Source organism: Liolophura sinensis, chromosome 2, assembly GCF_032854445.1.
Source record: "Liolophura sinensis isolate JHLJ2023 chromosome 2, CUHK_Ljap_v2, whole genome shotgun sequence".
In the NCBI taxonomy this organism is placed as follows: Eukaryota; Metazoa; Mollusca; class Polyplacophora; order Chitonida; family Chitonidae; genus Liolophura; species Liolophura sinensis.
Genome location: NC_088296.1, coordinates 16,216,202 through 16,239,653, shown reverse-complemented (window position 1 = coordinate 16,239,653; position 23,452 = coordinate 16,216,202). Strand labels below are relative to the sequence as shown.

Sequence of the window (23,452 nt, the reverse complement as noted above, 5' to 3'; positions counted from 1 at the left end):
TTTTGCAATCAACGTTTGTCAAGGATCTCTTGATTAGCGCCCTGCAGCCAGCGTCCCTAAAGCGTCTCTCGACCAGCGTCTTACAGCCAGTGTCTCCCAGGCGTTTTCGAGCAGCGTCTCTCCCTCAGCGCCTCTCCCTCAGCGCCTTTCCCTTAGCGTCTCTCCCTCAGCGTCTCTCTATCAGCGTCTCTCCATCAGTGTCTCTCCATCAGCGTCTCTCCCTCAGCGCCTCTCCCTCAGCGCCTTTCCCTTCGCGCCTCTCCATCAGCGTCTCTCCCTCAGCGTCTCTCTATCAGTGTCTCTCCCTCAGCGTCTCCATCAACATTTCTCCATCAGCGTGTCTCCATCAGTGTCTCTACCTCAGCGTCTTTACCTCAGTGTCTGGCCATCAGAGTCTGGCCATCAGCGTCTGGCTATCAGTGCCTGGCTATCATCATCTCTCCTTCAGCGTCTCTATCAGCTTCGTGCGACCATCATTTCTCAAACTTCCCTCGACCAGCGTCTCTGAGGCTTCTTTCGATAAGCGTGTTGCAGCCAGTGTCTCTCAGGCGTCTCTCGATCAGTATCTTGCAACCAATGTTCCTCAGGCATCTCTTGATCAATTTCTCTTGACCACGTCTCTCAAGGTTTACCCAATCTAGAAACCAAGTTGCCCCGACCACGTGATTTAATCATGTTATAATTTTGTCACGACCTGTTTATCTCAGTTCTATTTGATAGTTATCATATGCTATTTTGCATTCTCTCCGTAGGTCGCATAAATAATTTCATCACTGGAATTTGCAATCCATATGGCATCATAAAGTAATAAAAGACCGCTTGTGCCACCTGATTTGTTTTCGATTTACAGGTCCGGATACGTTTGGCATAAAGATATATGCTTATATTTGACGCAGTTCCAAAGGTAATCTTTTTACCCCCTATACCTGTTATTTCACGTTACCCTTGGAAGCAACGTGGACCGCGCTGCATGCACACCCGTTTCAGTTTTCAGACCAACTGGACGTATTCAAAGACGGACGTTTCATCGTCATCATGTGGAAGGAAATGATGTGCATCTTGCTTGTGTTGGTCTTAATCGAAAGACCATATAAAGCAGTAGGTAAGATCAGTGTGTTCGATTGGTGCTTAGATTCGTGCTGAAGAAAGTCTGACTTCTTAAACGGGTGTTAGTTTTATTGGTGTAGGAAATCAGTGTGATCGTTGGGAACCAGGGCTCGTATTTATCAACTATATCAACTTAAGATTTAAAATTTTAGTTAAGATTTTAAATTGCAAGTGGTTTAATAGCCAAATTCAGAACAGAAAAGAACCCAAACTGTGGTTGATGCATCACTCTTCAGTAAGTAATCAGTTCACAAATTGTAAACTTCATACAACAAAATGTTTTAATTATTGCTGTGTTTGAATTTGTGACTGATGTCTTAAGTCGTTTGATAAATACGGAACAGAGTTTTTTTTTTCCTGGTGAACAGAGCTCCTGACAAACTAATATCTAAGTAGGAAATGGCGTTATTGTTTGCTTAATCGTGGAACTAGAGATGGTCAATTGAAGGAAAATTTGCATATTACACAGCGCTTATTAAAATATATATACTATGCCTAAAAATGAAAGAATATATATATTTTGGGGATATTATCTTTCTCCAATACCCTCAAACCATACTCTTCGTTTTCATAGTAGCGTTGCATGTGTCCATTAACTATGTCAACGTTTCCGTGTAGATGTGCCTGCTCAGCAAAGAGGTGCATGATTAACAAGTAGTTGAAAAGTATTCATCTCTGGTGATGTGGCTTTAAGTGCGCGCAATATGGCAGCTACTTGATTAGGTGGGAAACGTTTCCCATTCTGCAAGTAAGGTACGGAGAGCTTGTAAGCAATGGACCTGGTTGTTCAAAACCATTTTAAGACTTAAAACCCGATTTAACTTTAATCCAGATCTTCAGTTTAGTACTTAACCCAACAATAATTGCGTAACAGTGTATTAAATATGAGCTAAAACTGCTGTTGTCATACTTTGACTATGGAGAACTACATCGGCTGTTGAATTTGGCTAAAATTTAAATATAAAAACTGACTTAATACCAGTATTCTCTAAAACCACTTTAGAACAACTGGGCCTTACCACAGTTCCCAACCAGTTATCTTATGGGCTAGATCTCACAATAATTGGTTTTGCTACACGTACTAAATGATTCAGTTATTAGTTGTCTAAAAAACTGTCAAAAAGATTAGTTGTCTCAAAGATTAGTTGTCAAATTAACTACTAAGGACACTAGCTGTATCGATGATTGGATATATCACAATAACTGTTACGGGGATTATTTGTCACAATAACTGTAAAAGGATCTGGTGGTCTCAATGATTAGTTGCCACAATTACTGTTACTGGGATTGTTTGTCACAATAATTGTGAGAGGATCTGGTGGTCTCAATGATTAGTTGTCACAATTACTGTTACTGGGATTGTTTGTCACAATAATTGTGAGAGGATCTGGTGGTCTCAATGATTAGTTGTCACAATAACTGTTACGGGGATTATTTTTCAAAATAGCTGTGAAAGGTAGTAGTTGTCGCAATCAGTAGTGGTCTCCATAGCTGTGAAAGGTACTAGTTCTCCCAATCACTAGTTATCACCATAACTGTGAAAGGTACTAGATGTCCCAATCAGTAGTGGTCTCCAAAGCTTTGAAAGGTACTAGATCTCCCAATCACTAGTGGTCTACATAGCTGTGAAAGGTACTAGATGTCCCAATCACTAGTTGTCACCATAACTGTGAACGGTACTAGATGTCCCAATCATTAGTGGTCTCCATGGCTGTTAAAGGTACTAGATGTCCCAATCAGTAGTGGTCTCCATAACTGTGAAAGGTACTAGATGTCCCAACCAGTTGTGGTCTCCATAGCTGTTAAAGGTACTAGATGTCCCAATCATTAGTGGTCTCCATACCTGTGAAAGGTACTAGATGTCCCTATCAGTAGTGGTCTCCGTAGCTGTGAACGGTACTAGATGTCCCAATCAATAGTGGTCTCCAAAGCTGTGAAAGGTACTAGATGTCCCAATCATTAGTGGTCTCCATAGCTGTGAAAAGTACTAGATGTTCCAATCATTAGTGGTCTCCATAACTGTGAAAGGTACTAGATGTCCCAACCAGTTGTGGTCTCCATAGCTGTTAAAGGTACTAGATGTCCCAATCATTAGTGGTCTCCATACCTGTGAAAGGTACTAGATGTCCCTATCAGTAGTGGTCTCCGTAGCTGTGAACGGTACTAGATGTCCCAATCATTAGTGGTCTCCAAAGCTGTGAAAGGTACTAGATGTCCCAATCATTAGTGGTCTCCATAGCTGTGAAAAGTACTAGATGTTCCAATCATTAGTGGTCTCCATAGCTGTGAAAGGTACTAGATGTCCCAATCAGTAGTGGTCTCCAAAGCTGTGAAAGGTACTAGATGTCCCAATCATTAATGGTCTCCAAAGCTGTGAGAGGTACGAGATGTCCCAATCATTAGTGGTCTCCATAACTGTGAAAGGCACTAGATGTCCCAATCATTAGTGGTCTCTATAGTTGTGAAACGTACTAGATGTCCTAACCACTAGTTGTCACCATAACTGCAATAGAGATTACTGGTCACAATGACTGTCACAGAGATCAGTTGCCCCAATGATCACTTGTGACAATAACAGCGATGGGCCTGTCAATATGTGACTGTATAATTGTTGTTTACCTACAAGGTAAAACCTACATGCCAGTTGTAGCATAAACTATAGTAAGTGTTTTGACAATAGTCTTCATAGGTGTTAGTTGTCACATTAACTATTAAAGACACTAGTTGTCTCAATTATTAGTTGTCACAATAACTATCAGATGGACTGGCTGTCACAATAACTTCCAGATGGACTAGATGTCACAATAACTATCAGATGGATTAGCTGTCACAATAACTATCACATGGACTAGCTGTTACAGTAACTTCCAGATGGACTAGCTCTCACAATAACTATTAGATGGACTAGCTGTCACAATAACTATCACATGGACTAGCTGTTACAGTGACTATCAGATGGACTAATTGTCACAATAACTACCAGATGGACTAATTGTCACAATAACTACCAGATGGACTAGCTGTCACAATAACTACCAGATGGACTAACTGTCACAATAACTATCAGATGGACTAGTTGTCACTATTGGAGAGTTTAGTTGTCACAACAAATGATAGGATGACATTAGTTGTCAGGCGAGTTAATTGTCATGTTCACTAATTGTCAAATGGGCTGATTTCCAGGAAACTAGTTATCAGACGGACAATTAGTACATTTACAAATAACTGTCCAAGGAAAAAAAATATTTCATGAGACTGTGTTTCAATAGATTGGCTCTCTCACATACTAGATGTGAAACGGGTGGATTTTTTTACTTAATTTTATAGATTGGACTGGTGTTTTACGCCCTCTTCAGGAATATTTCACTTATACGCCGGTTTCCAGCATTATGGCGGTAGGAATCCAACAACCGTCAGCAGGTGTCTGGCAGACCTCCTCGTGTACAACCGGAGAGGAAGCCATCCAGTATGAGCTGGACATGAACTCACAGTAACTGTATTGATGAGAGGTTCCTAAGTTTGTTTTACTGCGCTAGAAAGCTAGTCTCTTGGCCACCGACACACGCCTCCTACCCTTCCTTGACAAAAATGACTCAAACAAATCGATCTTTGGACACGTGTGGTTAAATCATATACTATGTCACCATAGTACTTTGTCGACAGTATTGCATTATATATGACTCGATGTACTTCAACCAGAACTGCAAAAGCCATGCAAATAAAGACATAAATCTTTCCCAAAATAAATGCAATTTGTCAGATAACAGCACTGAGACAAAACACTCTGTCAGACCTAGCATGTGTTATCTTACAGCCAGGGTGTGTAGGATATCGACCGCAAGGGTAAAGGCCATACAAATAAACAAATAAATCTTTCACAAAATAAACGCAGTTTATCTGGGCAGAATACCGAGCACTGGGACTGGGCAGAATACCGAGCACTGGGACTGGGCAGAATACCGAGCACTGGGACTGGGCAGAATACCGAGCACTGGGACTGGGCAGAATACCGAGCACTGGGACTGGGCAGAATACCGAGCACTGGGACTGGGCAGAATACCGAGCACTGGGACTGGGCAGAATACCGAGCACTGGGACTGGGCAGAATACCGAGCAACTTCTAGTTAATCCTACAACCAAGAAGCTTGCTAAGGCTACGAATCAAGAAGTCAGCCTTCGTAAAGCTCAACATGCCGTTAACTGGTTTCATTAAAATTCATGAGCTCTGCAGAGGGTGTTTGAGATCGACAGCATTAAACATACGGTTTTGTTGCACTTTTATTTCGTTCTGGGAGACAAAATAGGCTTTACCACCTTCGTCCTGGTGCTTGTTGTGTAGTCCGATACAGTTAAACTTTGCTTCGAACTTATTCAACTGACTCGGCACGAAACAGGGTTCAGCAGTGTCGGATTACACAAGAAACACCCAAACAAGGTGGCTTTCTGTACTCTGATTTCACTGGATTCTAATAATGCTGGGAACATTTAGCCGCGTGTTTTGAGGGTATATAGCATCATATTTCGTATGATTTATGACGTCTTACTTTAGCTTCAGTTGAGTTCAGGAACGTGATAAATTTTTTTTATCCTCAAAGAATTAGCTTTATCCCAGTTACAACGACTTGTTCAGACATGTTAGGTGACAACATAGAACCAGTAAACTGTTAAAAACAACGGACAACAGAAAATATAGCCAAAGTTTCTTTAGAAGAGGAGTCCATGCAGACCTAAACGGGCATAAGCATTTTCATTCACCTTTTAGTCTGGAATTTTCACGAGATATGGGATATGTCATTTTAAAGAAATCGGAAACACCATGTCGCGTCATCCGTATCGTACTCTTATCAGTATTAGAGACGAGACACTCCTTTGTCATGCGAAGTACGGTTTCCCCTTTCTACAACCTAAAGGTCACGCGTTGTGGTCTCCTGCTTGAGATCTTGGGAATAACGACAGACGTATGGCACTACCACTTTGTGGTTGAAAATCGATTTAAATTATATCAGAAATTTCTCGTGAACAGAAGGAAAACAGCGGAACACTAAAACACTACTTCTATATGGCCAAAAGAACTAGGGGGGGGGGGTCATTGGATTTTAACAATGCTGCCATTATTTCGAGAGTTTTGAATATTCTGTTACCTTTTTGTGATTAGTGCAGGATTCAACCTTTTCGTGTTGTCTTACACATTCAACCTTAACTAATACTTTGAGAAATCCACCATCCGGTGAGTCCGGAAATACCATGGCATTTTCTGTGTTCAGCTGATTACAATTTCAGCCGGTTTAAACAACTTGAGAGGATCAGATAGATTAGACAGCTTAACCTGTGGACGTCACAGCCACAAATACACTTGTTCACTTGAAAAAATACGTACATGGTTCGCGTATATAACACAATGTTGTTTCGAAATAGGGCATCCGCTTACGTCAACATTCTTATTTATAGGCGTTTTTCTCTGCCTCAACTAAGACATTATTGTCTTTAACCAATTACATGCTTGAATTCCAAACTTCTTATTACCGTTCAAAAAGTTTCACATAAAGGCCGAATGGGCAGAGCCATTTAAAGTACGTGCCACATGCTGCACACATTGACTGACACATTGACAATTTATTGACCTTCATCATGGCATTCCATGTGTTCTGAGAGTTTTAGCCCAAGAAAACATTAGCATATATTTGTAGATGATTATTTAAGCAGATTCAAAAACCAGAGAAGCCATGTCTTTCAGTAGCGAAGTAGAGATATAAGTATTAGGATTCAAAGAAGGTGTTTTCTATCATCATGCTTTTTGAATAGTTGATTAGTTGATTGGTGTTTTAGGCCGTACTCAAGAATATTTCACTTATACGACGGCGGCCAGCATTATGGTGGGAGGAAAGCGGACAGAGCCCGGGGTAAACCCACGACCATCCGCAGGGTGCCAAGAGACCTTCCCACGTACGGGAATCTGGTTCAAGTTATACCCTTTACTTAAGACGTTCTTCTTTATCAGATGCTCTACTTTGGGGATTATAACATTAACATGCGTGGATATTGACCGTTGGAAGCAGGAAAAATCATTTGTTTAAGTCTTAATCACATCAAAGGCATTTATCAGTTACTGGTCACGCAGCCTGGGTACTACACTACTACTGTATTTAGAAAGCAACAACAACAACATCGGCGCACAGTTCGTGGTTATATCATGAGTGCAATATCAGAGTGCAAAAACATTTTTGAAAATTCGCCAGGATTCTGATCTTTTCGGAAAACTTTCTGTATGCTTTTTTGCCGTGATACTTATTGTTTTATCCTTGTGTGTTGCAGCCGCCACAGAAACTGACAGTTCACCTGCTTTAACTTCCGGTGAGTGTGGAAAAAATTTTATGAAATTTTATGCATGTGTCCGAAAGATTAGAGTTTTACTCTTAATAATCAAGTACCGGACTACTGAACTACAAGCATTTTTAAGCAACGAAGTAGTATAATATACATCAGGATTCAAGGGAGTTGTTTGTGTGCAAGTGGAATCTATATCACTATGCTTTTATTCAGGCGGCTTAGTACGGTTACATTCTTTCTTTTCAATGTTTTTAACCAGATGTATTTAAACCAAACAATCTGTGATTCTTTTGTGTCTTTCTGCTACAACTTCCGGTAGGTATGAGGATGTCATGGCAGTTTGTCTGTTTGTTGTTACTGGCGATACCTGTGGCCGATCAACTAACTTGGTTACAAAGCTGCTAGAGTGTTTTAACTCAAAGAGAGTCAGGGCTTCGTGCTGTTGACGTCAGTGAATTTTGAGTGTGCAATCAACATTTGTTGACGCTTCTTGAAGGTCTTGAAAGTTACATAACCTTTTCTATGAGCTTCTCTGCTGTGAAAATTATTCAGTTTTCCTTGTGTCCAGGTGATACAGCTTCGCCACACTTAATCACCTGCAGGGATTCGATTCGCTGCCATCCAACATAATTAAGACCATAATATACAATAATGTAGCACGAGGCAATCAATAGTAATCGATTCCTATTGATTGCCTCGTGCCTGCTAAAAGAAGCAGTAATTTTAGACTTCACAATAAAACTAAATGTTTCGATTTTCAGCACCATTTCTGATAGTTTACAATAGCAACATGGTGTTTATTCATAAAACACTACAAATATGTAAAGGTGACAATTTATTGACCTTCATCATGGCATTCCATGTTTTGTGCGAGTTTTAGCCCAAGAAAACATTAGCATATATTTGTAGTTGATTATTTAAGCAGATTCAAAAACCACAGATGCCATGTCTTTCAGTAACGAAGTAGAGATATAAGTATTAGGATTCAAAGAAGGTGTTTTCTATCATCATGCTGTTTCATTAGTTGATTAGTTGATTGGTGTTTTACGCCGTACTCAAGAATATTGCAATTATACAACGGCGGCCAGCATTATTGTGGAAGGAAAGCGGACAGAGCCCGGGGTAAACCCACGACCATCCGCAGGGTGCCAAGAGACCTTCCCACATACGGCCCGAGAGGAAGCCAGCGCTGCATGCTTTTTAAGACAATTATCTGGTTCAAGTTATACTAAATATACTAACATTGTGTGTCCTAAGCTGCACTACAATAGGCATTGCTCTTTAATATGTGCACATCAACTGATGGAAGCAGCAAAAAAACATGCACCAAAGTCATCAAATCTTCACAAGTATTTGTCAAAACAATATTAAATCTCCATATAACCTGGTTACCAGACTGGTAGACTACAGTGTTCGCGATATTACAACCACCGTTCCGATACAATAACGTCATTAGGTTTTAGCTATCCAGCACACATGTGCGCAAATGATCTGAAGTTTTAGAATATTTAGTCTATAATTATGAATATGGTTTTTCAAGACCTACCTTTTCTTTTTCTGTTGTACACAGGTTCTTCCCCAACTGAGACTACAGTTTCCAGTAAGTATGGAAATGTCTGGCAGGTTGTGTGTAGTTACGCTGGTAGTTTGGGAAGATAAGAGAACAGAGCCAGTGGACATTCAAATGATTTTCTGTGAATAACGAACTAATCAAACAGATACTAAGATTCAAAGATATTCTCATAGATTTCTCCTGGGCTCTGCATTGTTTCATCTCACCGTGAGGCTGGCAGCCTTAGTGCAAGTCCAATACTGTTGAAAAAGACATAAAGCCACATCAAACCCTAAAAAAAAAAAAACAAAAATAAAACAAAATAACAGGAAAAGAAACAAATCAGTTAATTAGATATCTTGTTTTACTGTTGGAAACGACATAAAACCCTAATGAAAAAAACAAAAACAAAACAAAACAAGAAAAGAAACAAATCAGTTAATTAAATATCTTGTTTTCTATTATATACTTTTGAGTCAAACATCTGGTTGAAGTTATATCCTTTACTTAAGACGTTCTTCTTAATCAGATGCTCTACTTTGGGGATTATAACATTAACATGCGTGGACATTAACCGTTGGAAGCAGGAAAAATCATTTGTTTAAGTCTTAATCACATCAAAGGCATTTATCAGTTACTGGTCACGCAGCCTGGGTACTACACTACTACTGTATTTAGAAAGCAACAACAACAACATCGGCGCACAGTTCGTGGTGATATCATGAGTACAATATCAGTGTGCAAAAACATTTTCCAAAATTCGCCAGGATTCTAATCTTTTCGGAAAACTTTCTGTGGGTTTCTTTGCCGTGATACTTATGGTTTTTCCTTGTGTGTTGCAGCCGACACAGAAACTGACAGTTCATCTGCTTCAATTTCCGGTGAGTGTGGAAAAAATTTCATGAAATTTTATGGATGTATTTGAAGGATTAGAGTTTTACTCTTAATAATCAACTACAGGACTACTGAACTACAAGCATTTTTTTAGCAACGAAGTAGTATAACATACATCATGATTCAAGGAAGTTGTTTTTGTGCACGTCGAATCTATATCACTATGCTTTTATTCAGGCGGCTTAGTACGGTTACATTCTTTCTTTTCAATGTTTTTAACCAGATGTATTTAAACCAAACAATCTGTGATTCTTTTGTGTCTTACTGCTACAACTTCCGGTAGGTATGAGGATGTCATGGCAGTTTGTCTGTTTTTTTTGTGACTGGCGATACCTGTGGCCGATCAGCTAACTTGGTTACAAAGCTGCTAGAGTGTTTTAACTCAACGACAGGCAGAGCTTCGTGCTGTTGACGTCAGTGAATTTTGAGTGTGCAATCAACCTTTGTTGACTCTTCTTGAAGGTCTTGAAAGTTACATAACCTTTTCTATGAGCTTCTCTGCTGTGAAAATTATTCAGTTTTCCTTGTGTCCAGATGATACAGCTTCGCCACACTTAATCACCTGCAGGGATTCGATTCGCTGCCATCCAACATAATTAAGACCATAATATACAATAATGTAGCACGAGGCAATCAATAGTAATCGATTCCTATTGATTGCCTCGTGCCTGCTAAAAGAAGCAGTAATTTTAGACTTCACAATAAAACTAAATGTTTCGATTTTCAGCACATTTCTGATAGTTTACAATAGCAACATGGTGTTTATTCATAAAACACTACAAATATGTAAAGGTGACAATTTATTGACCTTCATCATGGCATTCCATGTTTTGTGCGAGTTTTAGCCCAAGAAAACATTAGCATATATTTGTAGTTGATTATTTAAGCAGATTCAAAAACCACAGATGCCATGTCTTTCAGTAACGAAGTAGAGATATAAGTATTAGGATTCAAAGAAGGTGTTTTCTATCATCATGCTGTTTCATTAGTTGATTAGTTGATTGGTGTTTTACGCCGTACTCAAGAATATTGCAATTATACAACGGCGGCCAGCATTATTGTGGAAGGAAAGCGGACAGAGCCCGGGGTAAACCCACGACCATCCGCAGGGTGCCAAGAGACCTTCCCACATACGGCCCGAGAGGAAGCCAGCGCTGCATGCTTTTTAAGACAATTATCTGGTTCAAGTTATACTAAATATACTAACATTGTGTGTCCTAAGCTGCACTACAATAGGCATTGCTCTTTAATATGTGCACATCAACTGATGGAAGCAGCAAAAAAACATGCACCAAAGTCATCAAATCTTCAAAAGTATTTGTCAAAACAATATTAAATCTCCATATAACCTGGTTACCAGACTGGTAGACTACAGTGTTCGCGATATTACAACCACCGTTCCGATACAATAACGTCATTAGGTTTTAGCTATCCAGCACACATGTGCGCAAATGATCTGAAGTTTTAGAATATTTAGTCTATAATTATGAATATGGTTTTTCAAGACCTACCTTTTCTTTTTCTGTTGTACACAGGTTCTTCCCCAACTGAGACTACAGTTTCCAGTAAGTATGGAAATGTCTGGCAGGTTGTGTGTAGTTACGCTGGTAGTTTGGGAAGATAAGAGAACAGAGCCAGTGGACATTCAAATGATTTTCTGTGAATAACGAACTAATCAAACAGATACTAAGATTCAAAGATATTCTCATAGATTTCTCCTGGGCTCTGCATTGTTTCATCTCACCGTGAGGCTGGCAGCCTTAGTGCAAGTCCAATACTGTTGAAAAAGACATAAAGCCACATCAAACCCTAATAAAAAAAAAACAAAAATAAAACAAAATAACAGGAAAAGAAACAAATCAGTTAATTAGATATCTTGTTTTACTGTTGGAAACGACATAAAACCCTAATGAAAAAAACAAAAACAAAACAAAACAAGAAAAGAAACAAATCAGTTAATTAAATATCTTGTTTTCTATTATATACTTTTGAGTCAAACATCTGGTTGAAGTTATATCCTTTACTTAAGACGTTCTTCTTAATCAGATGCTCTACTTTGGGGATTATAACATTAACATGCGTGGACATTAACCGTTGGAAGCAGGAAAAATCATTTGTTTAAGTCTTAATCACATCAAAGGCATTTATCAGTTACTGGTCACGCAGCCTGGGTACTACACTACTACTGTATTTAGAAAGCAACAACAACAACATCGGCGCACAGTTCGTGGTGATATCATGAGTACAATATCAGTGTGCAAAAACATTTTCCAAAATTCGCCAGGATTCTAATCTTTTCGGAAAACTTTCTGTGGGTTTCTTTGCCGTGATACTTATGGTTTTTCCTTGTGTGTTGCAGCCGACACAGAAACTGACAGTTCATCTGCTTCAATTTCCGGTGAGTGTGGAAAAAATTTCATGAAATTTTATGGATGTATTTGAAGGATTAGAGTTTTACTCTTAATAATCAACTACAGGACTACTGAACTACAAGCATTTTTTTAGCAACGAAGTAGTATAACATACATCATGATTCAAGGAAGTTGTTTTTGTGCACGTCGAATCTATATCACTATGCTTTTATTCAGGCGGCTTAGTACGGTTACATTCTTTCTTTTCAATGTTTTTAACCAGATGTATTTAAACCAAACAATCTGTGATTCTTTTGTGTCTTACTGCTACAACTTCCGGTAGGTATGAGGATGTCATGGCAGTTTGTCTGTTTTTTTTGTGACTGGCGATACCTGTGGCCGATCAGCTAACTTGGTTACAAAGCTGCTAGAGTGTTTTAACTCAACGACAGATAGAGCTTCGTGCTGTTGACGTCAGTGAATTTTGAGTGTGCAATCAACCTTTGTTGACTCTTCTTGAAGGTCTTGAAAGTTACATAACCTTTTCTATGAGCTTCTCTGCTGTGAAAATTATTCAGTTTTCCTTGTGTCCAGATGATACAGCTTCGCCACACTTAATCACCTGCAGGGATTCGATTCGCTGCCATCCAACATAATTAAGACAATAATATACAATAATGTAGCACGAGGCAATCAATAGGAATTGATTCCTATTGATTGCCTCGTGCCTGCTGAAAGAAGCAGTAATTTTAGACTTCACAACAAAACTAAATGTTTTGATTTTCAGCACATTTCTGATAGTTTACAATAACAACATGGTGTTTATTCATAAAACACTACAAATATGTAAAGGTGACAATTGATTGACCTTCATCATGGCATTCCATGTGTTCTGAGAGTTTTAGCCCAAGAAAACATTAGCATACATTTGTAGTTGATTATTTAAGCAGATTCAAAAACCAGAGAAGCCATAACTTTCAGAAACGAAGTAGAGATGTAAGTATTAGGATTCAAAAAAGGTGTTTCTATCATCATGCTGTTTCATTAGTTGATTAGTTGATTGGTGTTTTAGGCCGTACTCAAGAATATTTCACTTATACGACGGCGGCCAGCATTATTGTGGGAGGAAAGCGGGCAGAGCCCGGGGAATACCCACGACCATCCGCAGGATGCCGGCTTCCCACGTACGGCCCGAGAGGAAGCCAGCATGACATGCTTTTTAAGACAAGTATCTGGTTCAAGTTATACTAAATATACTAACATTATGTGTCCTAAGCTGCACTACAATAGGCATTGCTCTTTAATATGTGCACATCAACTGATAGAAGCAGCAAAAAAACATGCACCAAAGTCATCAAATCTTCAAAAGTATTTGTCACGCAATATTAAAGCTCCATATAACATGGTTACCAGACTGGTAGACTACAGTGTTTGCGATCTTACAACCACCGTTCCGATACAATAGCGTCATTAGGTTTTAGCTATCCAACAGACATGTGCGCAAATTAACCGAAGTTTTAGAATATTTAGTCTATAATTATGAATATGGTTTTTCAAGACCTAGCTTTTCTTTTTTTGTTGAACACAGGTTCTTCCCCAACTGAGACTACAGTTTCCAGTAAGTATGGAAATGTCTGGCAGGTTGTGTGTACAAATGATGCACTCTTTAACCCGTTTTAAACGACGCTGGTAGTTTGGGAAGATAAGAGAACAGAGCCAGTGGACATTTAAAAGATTTTCTGTGAATCACGAACTAATCAAACAGATACTAAGATTCAAAGATATTCTCATGGATTTCTCCTGGGCTGTGCACGGTTTCATTTCACCATGAGAGTGTTGGTAGCGACATAAAACCCCAATAAAAAAAACAGCAAAAAAAAAAAACAGTTAATTAAAGAACTTGTTTTCTATTAGAATGTTTTTAGTCAAACATCTGGTTCAAGTTATATCCTTTACTTAAGACGTTCTTCTTAATCAGATGCTCTACTTTGGGGATTATAACATTAACATGCGTGGGCATTGACCGTTGGAAGCAGGAAAAATCATGCGTTTAAGTCTTAATCACATCAAAGGCATTTATCAGTTACTGGTCACGCAGCCTGGGTACTACACTACTACTGTATTTAGAAAGCAACAACAACAACATGGGCGCACAGTTCGTGGTTATATCATGAGTGCAATATCAGTGTGCAAAAACATTTTTGAAAATTCGCCAGGATTCTGATCTTTTCGAAAAACTTTCTGTATGCTTTTTTGCCGTGATACTTATTGTTTTATCCTTGTGTGTTGCAGCCGCCAAAGACACTGACAGTTCATCTGCTTCAACTTCCGGTGAGTGCGGAAAAAATTTTATGAAATTTTATGGATGTATTTGAAGGATTAGAATTTTTCTCTTAATAATCAACTACAGGACTACTGAACTACAAGCATTTTTCAGCAACGAAGTAGTATAATGTACATCACAATTCAAGGAAGTTGTTTTTGTGCACGTCGAATCTATATCACTATGCTTTTATTCAGGCGGCTTAGTACGGTTACATTCTTTCCTTTCAACGTTTTTAACAAAATGTGTTTAAACCAAACAATCTGTGATTTTTTTGTGTCTTACTGCTACAACCTCTGGTAGGTACGAGGATGTCATGGCAGTTTGTCTGTTTGTTGTGACTGGCGATACCTGTGGCCGATCAACTAACTTGGTTACAAAGCTGCTAGAGGGTTTTAACTCAACGACAGATAGAGCTTCGTGCTGTTGACGTCAGTGAATTTCGAGTGTGCAGTCAACATTTGTTGACGCTTCTTGAAGGTCTTGAAAGTTACATAACCTTTTCTATGAGCTTCTCTGCTGTGGAAATTATTCAGTTTTCCTCGTGTCCAGGTGATACAACTTCACCCCACTTTAATCACCTGCTGTTGTTCCATTGGCTACCATCCAACATAATTAATACAATAATATACAATAATGTAGCACGAGGCAATCAATAGGAATGGATAAAAAAGTTATTTTGTTTGTAAGAGCAATAGAGCTTTTGATACCTGGCTAATTAGCTCTTTACTTACATGCAGTGTCAGGATATACATATGCAGCCAATATCTAGAATCTGCTCACTGTAACAAAAGACAGGGATATTTTACCTTTGTTTACCTTTGCAGAAAATCATCACTTTTTTCTTACTGATGTTTACCTCCAAATGCCAAGCTTGACAATATTTTTCAAAAACTGATATTAATAAAATTTTTCTTTGGATCTTGTAGACCCGTCCTCGACAGGAACTGTATCTGACCCAACTTCAGGTAAGTGTAGGGTTTTCATGACAATTCATTGTGTTCAAATAATAGGATTTCCAACCGAATTACACAGTTTTAAAAATCCAGATGGGTGACAAATTCAGCAGAAGGGATTGATCTCACCTGTATGTTTTTTTCCCTCAGACATGCGCTGATAACACAGACAGCAGCACATAGCCCTTTATTCTATTGTAGAACTATATATTAAGATAAAAAAGGAAAAGCAATTTTGTCAAAATACATGACATTATTGCGCAGCGTAATGACCCAGAGCCTCTCACCAATGCAGTCGCTGTGAGTTCAAGTCCAGCTCATGCTGGCTTCCTCTCCGGCCGTAAGTGGGGAGGTCTGTCAGCAACCTGCGGATGGTCGTGGATTTCCCCCGAGCTGTGCCCGGTTTCCTCCCACCATAATGCTGGCCGCCGTCGTATAAGTGAAACATTCTTGAGTACGGCGTAAAACACCAATCAAATAAATAAATAAATAAATGACATGATGTCTTGTAGTTTTGGAGGGAATTTTGACAAAATTTCTTTTTTCACATTTGGCGACAATTTTCACATTGAGGTTGTTTGCAAATATATAAAATACGATTTCGCTTTCCCTACGATGACAAAAAAAAAAAAAAAAAAAAAAAAACTTAATTGTATGTTTTTGGATATATACTCAAACTGATTCGATCACCATTATTGTTATTATCTTCATTTATTCATCTGTTTATTCATGGGCATCCAGGTAATACAACCTTGCCAGAGCAGGAAGGGTCAGGTCCGTCGACAGGTAAGACAGACCTCGTTTTCGGAAACCATCCTATAGTGATATATTACTCAACACGTTCTTCGCGTAATCCATGGACAATGACATTCAAACAGAAAATAAGGGTTTCGTTTAACGAAAACACATTTCTGATCCAATTTTCAAACGCTTCCTGGTGTATAATCATAAAATACTACTAAAAAGATTTTGGATGGTTAACATGTTTGCATACTAATGTGTTGGATATTTTCAGAGAACACAAATAGCTCAGTAAACATGATTTTGTGTTCATATTAAATGAGAAAAGGCGATAAACATGTAAAAATGTCTACTATTGTAAACATCTAACACGTTTAAATAGTAAATATCACATGTTTACACATTTGTAGTGTTTTATGAATAAACACCATGTTGCTATTGTAAACTGTATATGAAATGTGCTGAAAAACAAAACATTTAGTTTTAGTGTGAATTCTAAAAGTAATGCTTCCTTCAGCAGGTGGGCCTCAACATTAACATAAAGTGCTACCCCATTCAGTCACCTTCATGGATTCTATTTGCTGGCATCCGACATAATCAAGACAATAATATACCCTAAAGAAAACAGACTAAAACGAAGCTGTATCTGATGAAGTTCTCAGTGTTGGTCGGCTTCCACTAACTATAACTTATTGTACCCTTTAGTTCTGTTTTTGTTTTAAATATAAATTATAAGACAAATCCGACTAACAGTTGAAACTTTATCTTTCAATATATTCAGGTGGGCAAGGTTACCAGAAGGTTAACAAAAAGTCACCACTGTGGATGTTACGTCGTCTAGTCGTGATAGCTCATTCAATAACCTTTATCCACTATTACCTTCACATTACTCCGCACTCGTACATTGCATAACATTACAAGACATCTCCACTCTCAGAAATGGAGACTTGTTCATAAAGAAAACATCACTGCTGTCACGACGTATGTTCTTCCATTGTATGTTAGCAAGTCCGTTCCAACTCGTTCCCACGGTCCATTTGGAAGCTCCGTTGATTTTAATGGCTCTGTGGTTTGAGCTGATTTCTATAACTGACAGTGTTGACAGTTTCTGAATGTCCCTAATATCGCATCCAATGCCATACCACCATATTCCAGTGTTCGCTCTTTCCTTACACTTTGTAATGCCTTGATGACCATGGTGAATAACCTTCACAATCATGTCTAGAAGTGCTTTCGAGATTGCAATTTTGTCATCATAGATTAACAGTATCTCAGCGACAGAATGCAGATTCTTCCGATAGGAACTCATGTTGGCGCAATATCTTGGGCATACGTTAACCCTGAACTCAATTGCCTTCTGCATGACGTCATTGTGGTACACAGCTCGCATGGTTTCTTCCAGCCAATCGTATGAAACTGGCCACTGCTCAGTGACTCCATGAACATACACGTCAGTTTCATAATCCAATTTGGTTTCTTCTGTACTGGTATTGTTCATTTCCGGTTGATGCCGTGACAAAGTATCTGCTACAATCAGTTGTTTACCCGAAACAAACACGCTCAGCTACAGGATTGTACCGCATCATTCTCATTGGTAACCGTTGGCAACGTAGCGGTACAATGTCTGTTCCATTAGTTAGCGGTTGTAGGGGTTTGTGAGCTGTTTGTAGCCGAAAATGGTCAGGTCAGCACAGATACCGATCACATTTTTCAAATGCCCACACAGACGCAAGAAACTCTTTTTTCTATTTGAGCGTACCTAGTCTCTGCCGGGAGGAGTGTACGGGATGCGAAAGCCACTCGTTTTAATGCATTGTTGCTTTTCTGCATGAGAACACCGCCTACCCCGTAACTACTGGCTTCGGCGGAAACAATTGACTTTGTTGTGCCATAAGAGGCAACCGCTGGTGCAATAGTTAACGCCTGCTTCATTGCTTTGAATGCACTGTCCTGTGTATGGCGCTATGTCCATGTGTTTTCTCTGGAAAATCTCACTGGTTAAAGTTATGCCAAATGGTAAACCTGTGAAGTATCTTCCCTTGGGTGTAATAAACGTTTATAGTTTTGCGCTCTCTAGGTCTTATTCTAACTGGAAATATACAGAAGCTGCATCAAGTTTTGTGAAAACTGTTTGTCCATCCAGTACAGCTGTAATGTCTTCAATGGTTGGCAACACATATCGCTCGCGTTTAACCGATTTATTCAAGTGTAGTAGATCTACACATATTCTGACAGCTTTACTGTTATGCTTTGGTAACACTACAATAAAACACCATTCCGTTGGTCCGCTTATTTTCTCATCCCTTTCCATTCGTTCTATCTCTTCATTAAGTTCGGGTATTAATGGAACAGGAATGTTACGCGCAGTATTAGCATGGAATGGAAGTGCGTTTTCCTTCAGACGGATATTTAGTGGATCGCCGTTAATTTTACCCATAGTGGTTTTGACTTCATGGATGTTCAGTTTCACTAGTTTCATATTCTCAGGAACTGTGCCTCAACTACGTAGACATCAAATGTGTACTGTTTATCGGTAATTCGGTAGCGGCAATAAACGTTTCCTTACAGTCAAGAACACCAATAACACCTCTCAATGTATGAGCTCTGAAAGTTGACTGTGGTAGATTGTTAAGTTGTCTGTGTGTGCTGTCTGACATCATAATTACATCTGCTCCAAAGAGTATTTTCAATTCCACATTTGGCTTGTGTAATCTGAGATTTACGTACAAACAATCCTTAACATCAATAACATTCTTTCCCAGAAAGAATTCCCTTTCATTATGTTGCAGTATTTTATGCACCTTTATCACATTTTTAGTTTTACAGCATCCCACTTTTTCTGATACCATGTGGATGTTACGTTGTCAAGTCGTGATCTCTCATTCAACAACCTATTTTCACTAGTACCTTTATGCATCTGCGAGCTGGTACATTGCATAGCATTACATGACAACCACTACGTTTGTTGTTTTAGGCATTGTGTTGTGCTCTCGACACATAGGAGCTTTAAAATGCTAAAATCTGTCTAGTGTTGAGGCTCGTTTCACTTTCCCTTTTAAGGTTTGTTGGTTGGGTAAGTGTCATTTAGCTGTCTAAGGCCTGTTAGAGGGCTAAGTGTCATTTAGCTGTCTAAGGTCTGTTGGTGGGCTAAGTGTCATTTAGATGTTTAAGGCCTGTTAGTGGGCTAAGTGTCATTTAGCTGTTTAAGGCCTGTTAGTGGGCTAAGTCTCATTTATCTGTCTAAGGCCTGTTAGTGAGCTAAGTGTCATTCAGCTGTCTAAGGCCTTTTTGTGGGCTAAGTGTCATTTAGCTGTCTACGGTCTGTTGGTGGGCTAAGTGTCATTTAGCTGTCTACGGTCTGTTGGTGGGCTAAGTGTCATTTAGCTGTCTACCGTAACCAAGCTAAGAAACTTGACACATGACTTGGCCATTTCACAAGAGTGAACCTGTCTGTAGCCTTACATGCATAGCAGGCTTACCAGAGCCGGTTATGTGACCGCTATATGCATCAGCGTCACTGACTGAATCAATGCTGATAATTGTTGAATTATTTCCAAAATATAAACACATTAAAGTACCATGTGTAAATAACAGATCAAAGGTGATAATTTCTCATTAAGTTTCCGAATTGACAGCTTAAGAAAGGATATTAACATTCATAACAAATGGTCGAAACGAAACGGAAACACCATATCCCTTTCCTTGAAAACACTTTTGCGTGCTGTAAGAAAATGATTTATTCCTATTTTTTAGAATCAGTAAATAAACCTTAAAAATTGCACACAGAACACTTTTAAAGTAAAATTTGCTTTTTTCCTAGCCATCTCCGGAGCTTGAACTAACTTTCAAAATCGAAGACAAAAAGCTTTAGCTGATAGCCCAAAACTTTCTTTGTGAAACAGGTTAGACAAAATGGCGAGTCTTATCACGGAGTTATCCGTTTAAGCTTAGCCTTTAGACTTTGTGAAACGCGCACTCCAGACGCAGACACTGGATACCACTCCTAACGATCAATCCCAATTTTATAATTATAAAATTTGTATCATTTTTAGCGTATTAGGTGGCTTTCACTTTTTAATTAATAAATCAATCAATTAATTAATTAATCCATTAATTAATAATTAACTATTTTATTGGGTTACTTTTTCCACGCACGTTGTCATAAATTTGTTACACTTGTGCATAGCCTATTTTGAAGCTTCCGTTGCCCAGGGTTTATTACGCCAACGCGGTGCCATAACCCAGGAGCCTCTCATCGATGCGGTCGCTGAGAGTTCAAGTCCAGTTTATGCTGGCTTCCTCTCCTGCCGCACATGGGAAGGCCTGCCAACAACCTGTTAATTATCGCGGAATCCCCCGGGCTCTTCCCAGTTTCCTCCTGCCATAATGCTGGCCGTCGTCGTAAAAATGAAATATTTTTGAGTACGACGTAAAACATCAAATAAATAAATACATAAATCATAGTTTGTTTTTAATTTTTCTTTTTCGTTAGAAAAAGACGATAATAAAGACAGTGCAGCAGGTGTGGCAGTGGGAAGTGTGGGTGGTGCCGTTGTCATGTCAGTTGCCGGCGTCTTGATAATGAAGTAAGTACACCTTCAATTGCTCTCGACGCTTCAGTCTAGAAAGTGTAGGGCACACACATGCCATCTCATTTTTACGAAAGTTGGCACCTTGCCAAGACTTCCACCTGTGACGACCTAGCCGCGATAAAATGTTTCAATGTCCCCCCCCCCACCCCTACCCGAATTCGAATGATATTCGAATTAGCCGAAAGCTTTTCTCCATTATTGTGTTTTGTTTTTTTTGTTTTTTTTGTTTTGTTTTTTTAAGGGGGGTGGGGGGTGCGTGTTGTTGTTGTTACATTAGAATCATCGGCTTTAACACTTCAGATTAGTTGAGATATACTAATGTGGGTTGTGGGAGAAATCTCGGACTTTTGAAACAGAATTATTTTAAAATGCCACAAATCAATAAGGTTCGATATTTTGCCGCAAAATTTCTGAAATGTATATTTAATAAATACCGGAGAAATAAACATACCGATCGTTTAAGTATTCGGTTCACATTGGGCTTCCATGGCCAAGGGGATAGCTGTGCGTTCAAGTCCAGCTCATGCTGGTTTCCTCTCCGGCCGTACGTGGGAAGGTCTGCCAGCAACGTGCGGATGGCCGTGAGATTCCCCCGGGTTCTGCTCTGTTTCCTCCCACCATAATACTTGCCGCCCTTGTAAAAATGAAATATTCTTAAGTAAGGCGTAAAACATGAATCAAATAAAATAAATAAATATTCGGCTCACGGCCTCTTCCGTAAACGGTGAATATATCTGTTTATTCATCATACATTTCAGACATTGTGTTGACAAAATCAAGCCTTTATTTCTTAAGTAAACCTGCTCTTTGATTCTACTGACTAAAATTATTTAATTCAGTTCTATGGATAGACTGCTTGCAGTATTTCAACAGCTCTCCAGTCCAACCAAGGGGTGTTAGCGGGGGTGAAGCATCCATGATGAGATACATACATATATACTTACTACTATAGTACCTATCGCTACATGGAATAGGGGGCTACGGGGAGAGAAAGCTAATTCAGTCTTTGTCTTAACTTCAAATCAGTTACTTCGCTAAAGCCTTGATAAACCACTGAAATTTTATTTTATTACTTAGAGATTTCGGATATTTTTAAGACAAAATGAAAACTAACGTCTTTAGACCTTCATAAGACTGGGTTCAGCACTGGCTACGAAGACTACAGCCTTGACATGTTGCTATCATAAAACATTGACATCAGTACGATTAAAAAGAAAACTTCTGAGGTTTTATCTTTCAAACATAATTGCGTTATATATTGCAGGTATTGTGTGTGGTAAGTTCTGCCAACAAATCAGCAAGGAATGTATGAAGTCTTCAGCTCTAAAAGAGGCAATGCCATATGACGGAATTTACAATGGGTTTCCGAAGGCCTGTGTCGCAGAGCGTGGCAATGGAGAATGTGTGACATTTTGTACAATAGTCTGGAATGAAAGTGCTATCACGCCAACTTGCATTAAATTAAACTCCAAGCTTTTCATATAACCAACATGTTAGTCATTTAGAATGACCGAGTAATATTTAGATTCAGTATTCACACACTTCTGTTCAGGTTGACACCTGAATATAAGGTGTAAGTTATTCGCCAAATGCCAGATGCGATATGTATTATAGTATGTCTGTAATGATGCATGTATGCTATGACAAATGTGGTGACAGCCGTATGAGATACATTGTAGATACATTGTAGCTCGTCTTCTCTATTATGCCGATAATTTACCTTTTTATAATAAATATTTAACTGTAATAAAACTTTTAAAGCAAAGAAAAGACTTAAACGAAGTGTATATCAGGTGAAAGACCAATAAACATTGTATGTGAAAATAGTTCAATTTATTGTAATTTTTTTTTTAGAATGTTTCCAGCGTAGTAAAATGGTTTTGGAACGTCAGAATCCACGGTGGCATGTGCTGACCCAGAGGGTATCAGTGACGTCACGTCCATAGTTTCTTTGTTTCATGGTCTATTCCAGGCGCGCAATCATAGATGTACATATATATATATGCATATCAAAGAATAAAGTCAAGCTGTGTATGAGAGTTAAGAAGCAAAAACCTGGACCAATATAGTTAGACAAGTTATCCGAAGTATCCAAAGTTCCAAATGCATTTTTCTGGGTTGAAAAAATTATAAAATAAATAAATCCAGGACAGCGGAATATTCTTTCAGTACGGTGCAAAACACTAGTCATATAAATAAGTAAAGAAATAGAACACTTTGCTGACAGCAAAGAGCTTATCCTACCAAATGAGCCAAATGTATTTCATTTCTCTGACACCAAAACATGACACAGGCATTCCGTTTATGAGACCGAACCAGTCGTTAGAATACTTCTCTTCATTAAGCCGAATCGGCATTTCAGGAATCTGGCGAGTTTTTTGAATTTCAGCGAGACAATGTTTGGGCTGGTGCGAACGAAGACGGCTAACAGGTGTGACTTCGTGGCAGTTGCTGGATGTTATATTCATGTATCTTGGATACATAGGTCTATCGGCTTAACGCCATTTCGCCACGTTACTTGTGTGAACTCGCGAGACTTGAAGGTGTTCCATTTGTAATCAACCTCCGCTACATTTCACGGACAGACTATCACCCAAAACGTGAACTCT

The 23,452-nt window shown here is 38.9% G+C and overlaps 1 protein-coding gene across 3 annotated transcripts; it reads left to right on the top strand.

Annotated features, from left to right (window-relative positions):
* The first annotated feature begins 934 nt into the window (after positions 1 to 934).
* Positions 935 to 22,663, top strand: LOC135462937 (uncharacterized). Of its 3 annotated transcripts, XM_064740251.1 has the most exons (12): positions 935 to 1,102; positions 7,420 to 7,458; positions 9,005 to 9,034; positions 9,829 to 9,867; positions 11,416 to 11,445; positions 12,240 to 12,278; positions 13,820 to 13,849; positions 14,524 to 14,562; positions 15,484 to 15,522; positions 16,252 to 16,296; positions 20,744 to 20,837; positions 22,108 to 22,663. In XM_064740251.1, exons 1-12 carry the CDS (start codon positions 1,036 to 1,038, stop codon positions 22,121 to 22,123), a joined length of 507 nt encoding a protein of 168 aa, XP_064596321.1. In that variant the 5' UTR covers positions 935 to 1,035; the 3' UTR covers positions 22,124 to 22,663. The 3 variants fall into 3 exon arrangements, with proteins under 3 accessions (XP_064596321.1, XP_064596322.1, XP_064596323.1); XM_064740252.1 differs by lacking the exons at positions 9,829 to 9,867; positions 11,416 to 11,445 and having other exon boundaries at positions 937 to 1,102; XM_064740253.1 differs by lacking the exons at positions 12,240 to 12,278; positions 13,820 to 13,849 and having other exon boundaries at positions 937 to 1,102.
* The last annotated feature ends 789 nt before the right edge of the window (positions 22,664 to 23,452 follow it).